Source organism: Oncorhynchus keta, chromosome 4 (genome assembly GCF_023373465.1).
Source record: "Oncorhynchus keta strain PuntledgeMale-10-30-2019 chromosome 4, Oket_V2, whole genome shotgun sequence".
Classification (NCBI taxonomy): Eukaryota; Metazoa; Chordata; class Actinopteri; order Salmoniformes; family Salmonidae; genus Oncorhynchus; species Oncorhynchus keta.
In genome coordinates, this window is record NC_068424.1 from 26360197 (window position 1) to 26367696 (window position 7500).

General features: G+C 49.1%; 1 protein-coding gene across 4 annotated transcripts in view; it reads left to right on the plus strand.

The window, feature by feature from the left end:
- The window catches only part of prex2 (phosphatidylinositol-3,4,5-trisphosphate-dependent Rac exchange factor 2), a 245216-nt gene that overhangs the window by 88337 nt on the left and 149379 nt on the right, over window positions 1-7500 (plus strand). For all 4 annotated transcript variants that reach the window (XM_052504948.1, XM_052504947.1, XM_052504945.1 and 1 more), the window contains exons 12-14: window positions 475-578; window positions 718-767; window positions 7365-7440. In XM_052504948.1, the coding sequence (XP_052360908.1) occupies window positions 475-578; window positions 718-767; window positions 7365-7440 (230 nt within the window). The remainder of the gene's footprint in view (window positions 1-474; window positions 579-717; window positions 768-7364; window positions 7441-7500) is intronic.

Sequence of the window (7500 nt, forward strand, 5' to 3'; positions counted from 1 at the left end):
ACACACACACACACACACACACACACACACACACACACACACACACACACACACACACACGCACTAATGAATAAGTATCCAGGATTGGTTATCATAATAACTGTAATAGAACATGCTACAGTACCAGAACAAGATGCTGATCCAACTGATTTATTTTCGGAGGGTCTTGGAAAAGTATAGTGAAAGGGAGATGCTTTTCAACACAGCAGCTGTTATCTGTAACCCCTCTGCTTTACAATTTGAATGTTCTCTGACACACTAGTACAACTGAACTGGTTCAGGCATGGTTTGAATGTGTTAAAACCTATTATATTTACCAATGCACACCCCCTCTCAAAAAAATAACTTGACTACGATTTGTATGTTGGACCCATGCATGAGTAGTTGAACGTTTTTAAAAGATGAACTACAACGCTCCAACCAACCGTGATATCATGCTTCGTATGTATTTCACCTTGCCAATTGTGTCTTCAGTCACAGACAAACACCAGTTCAAGCCAGAGCCGGTGCTGTACCGTTTCCGCTATGACGACGGGACCTACCACCCCAGGAGTGACATGCAGGACGTCATCTCCAAGGTAACCAGTTCTCCTCTTCTGTGGGGTCCGGATGAACAGACACTCATCTGCTCCGTTGTATCGGGAGACCTGTCGCAACATTCAGCTGTTGTCATACTTCCAATGAAATATCTCTCTTCCTGTGTCTCCCTCCCTACAGGGTGTCAGACTCTTCTGCAGGCTTCATAGTCTCTTCACTCCGGTCATCAGGTACAGTACGGTAGGGATGTGTCTCAAGTGACAGCCTTTCCCCTATATAGTGTAATACTTTCGACCAAGGCCCATAGGGCTAAGGTCTGAAGTCGTGCACTATGTAGGGGATAGGGTGCCATTTGGGAGACGCAGACTAGGCCACGCCAGGTGACCACTGCCGCTTCCAGTCCATTACACGTGTCTCTCCCCGTCTCTGGCAGGTGGGCCTGCCCAGTGTTACCGTAGCGCCCAGTTCTCAGAACTTTAAATAGCACCGGCACCACAGAGAAGGAGAAATGAGAGGGAAAAATGACATGATGAACTAAAGTATGAAGTCATTGTTTGGAAAGACAAGGTTTGAGAGAGAGGAGAGCCAAGGTTTGAGAGCCAAGGTTTGAGAGAGAGGAGAGCAGGGGAGAGCCAAGGTTTGAGAGAGGAGAGCAGGGGAGAGCCAAGGTTTGAGAGCAGGGGAGAGCTAAGGTTTGAGAGCAGGGGAGAGCCAAGGTTTGAGAGAGAGGAGAGCAGGGGAGAGCCAAGGTTTGAGAGAGAGGAGAGCAGGGGAGATGGAAGGAGTTGGTGTGGAGGGTTATGGAGTGGGGCAGTACTAGGGATAGTCCTAGAACTATATCTACTACTGACTCCATACAATACTGATGGAGCCATCCACCCCTGTAGCTACAGTAGGAGAGGAGAGGAGAGGGGGTAGAGGAGGAGAGGAGAGGGGATAGAGGAGAAAGGAGAAGAGAGGGTAGAGGAGGAGAAGAGAGAGGGGGTAGAGGAGAAGAGCAAGGGGGTAGAGGAGAAAGGAGAGGAGAGGGGGTAGAGGAGGAGAGGAGAGGGGATAGAGGAGAAAGGAGAAGAGAGGGTAGAGGAGGAGAAGTGAGAGGCGGTAGAGGAGAAGAGCAAGGGGGTAGAGGAGAAAGGAGAGGAGAGGGGGTAGAGGAGGAGAAGAGGGGGTAGAGGAGAAAGGAGAAGAGAGGGTAGAGGAGGAGAAGAGAGAGGGGGTAGAAGAGAAGAGCAAGGGGGTAGAGGAGAAAGGAGAGGAGAGGGGGTAGAGGAGAAGAGCGAAGGGGTAGAGGAGAGGGGTAGAGGAGAGAGGAGAGGGGTAGAGGAGAGAGGAGAGAGGAGACGAGAGGAGAAGGGTAGAGGAGAGGGGGAGAGGAGAGAGGAGAGGAGAGAGGAGAAGGGTAGAGAGGAGAGGGGTAGAGAAGAGAGGAGAGGAGAGAGGAGAAGGGTAGAGGAGAGGGGGAGAGGAGAGAGGAGAAGGGTAGAGGAGAGAGGAGAGGAGAGAGGAGAAGGGTAGAGGAGAGGGGGAGAGGAGAGAGGAGAAGGGTAGAGGAGAGAGGAGAAGGGTAGAGGAGAGAGGAGAGGAGAGGGGGAGAGGGGTAGAGGAGAGAGGAGAAGGGTAGAGGACAGAGGAGAAGGGTAGAGGAGAGGGGATAGTGCTTACAGGACAGTACTTTACACACACTTCTAACAGTACAGGCATTAACACAGTTCCTATAAGAGAAAGGTTTCTTCCATCCAGTATTGATGGAGTCATCAGCCCCTGTAGCTACAGTCTCATTAGAGTTCAATCAAAGCATCGCCTCAGGCCATTTCATGTCCAACACAGACATCCAATAACAGAAACACTGCCTCTGTGGTGTAACACATTAGCCAGAACAATCATCCCAAATGGCAACCTATTCAATAGGGCTCTGGTCAAAAGTAGTGCACTATATAGTGCACTACTTTTCACCAGGGTCCGTCGAGATCCGGTAAAAAGTAGTGCACTATGCAGGGAATAGGGTTCTATTTGGGATGCGGCCAGTGTCAACAGTGTCAGAGCTCAGGATATAAAAATATTTGGTGTCAAAGCCCATATCTGTCGACACGTCTCTTATCCTCTGTAGGCGAGCTGGCGGACACATGCACCCTCGGTTCAACGCATCCAGCTACGGAAATATTCATTCAACACGCCTTCTGAACAGACTAAATTGAAAACGGGTGCGATCTGGGTAATCCTGGCACGCCCGCTTCCTTCGCCGCAGTACACGAAGCGGACCGTTGCTCAACGGAACAGAGTGTCGATGGACAGTTGGGATGAAGAGCGTGTTAACTGACGCCACGTCCGCTTCCTTAGTGTTGTTTGTGTAACAATATAAGAGAACATTACTCTGTCATCCGGCCAGCATTGATAGAGTCATCAGCCCCTGTAGCTACAGTCTAACACCGTGGAATCATCCCACATGACAACCTATTAAGGGAATAGGGTGCCATTTGGCACACAGGCACGTATAGGAGCAATATCGACCTCCTAAAAACAGCTTAATTTATTAAACATTGCGATCGATTGCTTGAGAGTCGAACGGTCAGTTTCAGATGGAATGTTAAAAGCGTCCAAATCGATGTCTGCTTTCCACAGCACCTCTCTGTGTTTATGTAGGTCACAGCCCAAACGCTACAGACCCACTAAAGGCCATAGGATCAATATAGACAGACACGTTGCATCGGTCACACGTAAGGGACTGTGTCACTTCTATACATTCCATTTCAATGCCCACACCCCATGGCCCATACAGACAGGGTGTCAGTCTTTGTAGCTCTGCTGAATGGATGTTACACCATGACCAACTGTCAGGAACCACACCATGGTGGGGGTAGAGGAGGAGAGGAGAGAGATGAGGAGAGGGGGTGGAGGAGGAGAGAGGAAGAGACCATGGTGGGGGGTAGAGGAGGAGACCATGGGGGGGATAGAGGAGGACAAAGGAGGAGACCAGAGAGGAGGAGACCATGGGGGGGATAGAGGAGGAGACCAGAGAGGAGGAGACCATGGGGGGGGGTAGAGGAGGAGACCATGGTGGGGGATAGAGGAGGAGACCATGGTGGGGAGAAGAGGAGGAGACCATGGTGGGGGGTAGAGGAGGAGAGAGGAGGAGACCATGGTGAGGGGTAGAGGAGGAGACCATGGTGAGGGGTAGAGGAGGAGACCATGGTGGGGGGTAGAGGAGGAGACCATGGTGGGGGGTAGAGGAGGAGAGAGGAGGAGACCATGGTGAGGGGTAGAGGAGGAGACCATGGTGAGGGGTAGAGGAGGAGACCATGGTGGGGGGTAGAGGAGGAGACCATGGTGGGGAGAAGAGGAGGAGACCATGGTGGGGGGTAGAGGAGGAGACCATGGTGGGGAGAAGAGGAGTAAACCATGGTGGGGGGTAGAGGAGGAGACCATGGTGGGGGGTGGAGGAGGAGACCATGGTGGGGGATAGAGGAGGAGACCATGGTGGGGAGAAGAGGAGTAAACCATGGTGGGGGGTGGAGGAGGAGACCATGGTGGGGAGAAGGGGAGGAGTAGAGTTGAAGTTTACAGAAAGTCCTGCTGGTAGGCTCAGCTATGTGTACTGTACATTAATTTAAGAGAGTGGTGGATGACCCTGTCAATCTAGCTTTGTTGACACAGGGTAGAAATATGACTAAGGTTTTGTGAGGGTGAGGGAGAGGGAGAGAGAGAGAGAGAGAGAGAGAGAGAGAGAGAGAGAGAGAGAGAGAGAGAGAGACAGAGAGAGAGAGAGAGAGAGAGAGAGAGAGAGAGAGAGAGAGAGAGAGAGAGAGAGAGAGAGAGAGAGAGAGAGAGAGAGAGAGAGAGAGAGAGAGAGAGAGAGAGAGAGAGAGAGAGAGAGAGAGAGAGTAAGTATATCCCTCACAATGCATTCCTGGCTCTGTGTGTGATGAGTGCCTCTGCCGTGTGTGTATCTTTCACAATGGGTCTCTGGCCCTTGGAATGCCAGGCCTCTAATTGGAGCGTTCAGCCCCTACCTAATTAGGTGGAATTTCCTGGCTGACGAAGCGATTGTGTGTGTGTGTGTGTGTGTGTGTGTGTGTGTGTGTGTGTGTGTGTGTGTGTGCGTGTGACGCCCCCGCTTTCCCCACAAGAAAGCAGTGAATCCGCCCCCACAACCGGGTCCCTCGGGCCATTTTAGTGTTACACTTCTCTCCTGTAGGGATACATGCAGCCCCTGCTGCTCCAAATGGCAACCTAATGCACTACTTTTGACTTGGGCCGTTTGGGACGGAGCCCTACACTTCTACCGGCTCTAATGACAGGACACACAATGATGTGGTTTGAACCGATCAATTCCTATGGATTGTAAAATAATGAAAGGTATGCCAGTATGCCTGCCAGTCTCGCCTTGCTGGACTGGGCCTGATGATGATGATTATTTATTTTAGGGGGTTGATCAGCTTTAATATTGCAGATAGATTGTAGCTTCCATCAATGTAATTGTCTGCATCATTTCCAATCCCCCATATATATATATTTTTGTCATTATATACATACAGTACCGGTGTGAAGAGTTAGAACACCTTCTGATTCAGGGGGTTTTCTTACACCGCGGACACACAGCAGCTTTTCAGCATTTTTTGTTATTTCTGTATAACAAAAAAAATCGACCAAAGTTGGCTCTTTTACAACGAGGGTCAATGGGAAAGACTGTTTGTTTCCCCCAATTAGTGGGTGTGGCGGAGGGGAATTACTTCTTGCGACGTGAATATCGACTCAGAGTATCCCTTTGCGGAGTCCATAAAAATGAGAGTCAGTTACGGGTGGGTGTACGATATGGACACGCTGCCTTTTCCAATGGGCTGCGTTGCAATTCTCCACCCACCTGAACCCTTTCTCACATTTAACAGTGCCCGGAAAACTCACTGCAGCCATTTTAAATCCATCACAGGGAGTTTGCAAGTGCACACTTCTGGAAAAGGACGGAGAATTGTGTCTTAACCCTAAGAGGCGACCGGGCTGCCTCCCATTTAGAGGGAATGTAGTCCAGAGGGCAGGAGGCAAGCTGAAACTCCTCTCTGACCTTAACCACTTTTCAGCCACTAGCTCTTCAGTTCAGCTCTGCCTCCTTATGCCAGGCATATGGCTTACCGCTGGCCCAGTCTTTACCCCTCGTTTTTCACTCTGACAGTCTGCTCTTTACCCCCCCGTCCGTCCGTCCGTACCCCCAGGCCCGCCCGCTAATTCTGAGGGGGAAAACAGCCAGCCTCCTGCCTCCCTGGCTCTTTTCCTGGAGGTCTGGGCATGGCACAGCAGAGCAACGTGCCTAACTAACAAATACCATACATCACACCACCCCCGCCCTCATCAGTGTCCAGACCCGGTGTCTAACACAGTAATGCAGTTGAATGTCCCACTATGGTTGTGGTGGTCCTGGACTTCCCAGCCCTGACCAAAGCCCCTGTGTGTCCGTAGGGAGATCCCTGTGTTCATGGGAAAATCACCCACCGACGCAGTTCAGTCACATTTCCTGGTCTGTGTGTGTGTGTGTGTGTGTATGTATGTGTACGCGTGCGTACAGTATGGGTGTGTGTCACAGTATGGGTGTGTGTGACAGTGACATTCCCTAGTCTGGCAGGCAGAGGAGGGGTCAGCTGACTGAGTCAGTCATAGTGGTAACACTGTGATAACACACAGTCCCAAATATCACCCTGTTCCCTTATAGAGTCAAGCGTAGTGCACTATGTAGGGAATAGGGCGCCGTTTGGGACTCAGATACAGTACACAAATGTTCTCCCCACTCCTGTAGACCCACAGCTTGTTAGGGTCTCTACTGACGGACATTACTTTTGATGGATAGTATGAAGTACTTGACCAAAGTACTTGACCAGTACTGAATGAATGGGTAACATAAATGTTCTGGGGTCTCCCACAGTCGTATCCAGTTGGGGGCAGTAATCTACATTTGATGATCATAGTTGACAGAACTCAGGGGCGTACGATCATTTGTTCTTGTTACATTCACTGTTCAAATGTCAAATTGAAGGGGATTCGGTGATGTGGACTGTTAGAACTGTTCTTTAGTCTGTCCTAAATCGGATTAGAACTGTTCTTTAGTCTGTCCTAAATCGGATTAGAACTGTTCTTTAGTCTGTCCTAAATCGGATTAGAACTGTTCTTTCTTCTGTCCTAAATCGGATTAGTACTGTTCTTTAGTCTGTCCTAAATCGGATTAGAACTGTTCTTTCGTCTGTCCTATGTCGGATTAGTACTGTTCTTTAGTCTGTCCTAAATCGGATTAGAACTGTTCTTTAGTCTGTCCTAAATCGGATTAGTACTGTTCTTTAGTCTGTCCTATGTCGGATTAGTACTGTTCTTTCGTCTGTCCTAAGTCGGATTAGAACTGTTCTTTAGTCTGTCCTAAATCGGATTAGAACTGTTCTTTCGTCTGTCCTAAATCGGATTAGAACTGTTCTTTCTTCTGTCCTAAATCGGATTAGTACTGTTCTTTAGTCTGTCCTAAATCGGATTACTACTGTTCTTTAGTCTGTCCTAAATCGTATTAGAACTGTTCTTTAGTCTGTCCTAAATCGTATTAGAACTGTTCTTTAGTCTGTCCTAAATCGGATTAGTACTGCTCTTTAGTCTGTCCTAAATCAGATTAGTACTGTTCTATGTCTGTCCTAAATCAGATTAGTACTGCTCTATGTCTGTCCTAAATCAGATTAGTACTGCTCTATGTCTGTCCTAAATCAGATTAGTACTGTTCTATGTCTGTCCTAAATCAGATTAGTACTGCTCTATGTCTAGCCTGTGTCGTATTCTAACTGGTCTCTGTTTTTCGGTCCACCCAGGGACAAGGACTACCACCTGAGAACGTACAAGTCGGTGGTGATGGCCAACAAGTTGATAGACTGGCTCATAGCACAGGTAAAACCTACATCTCACCTCCTTTCTTTTCCTGACCCCTGACCCCTAACCCTACATCTT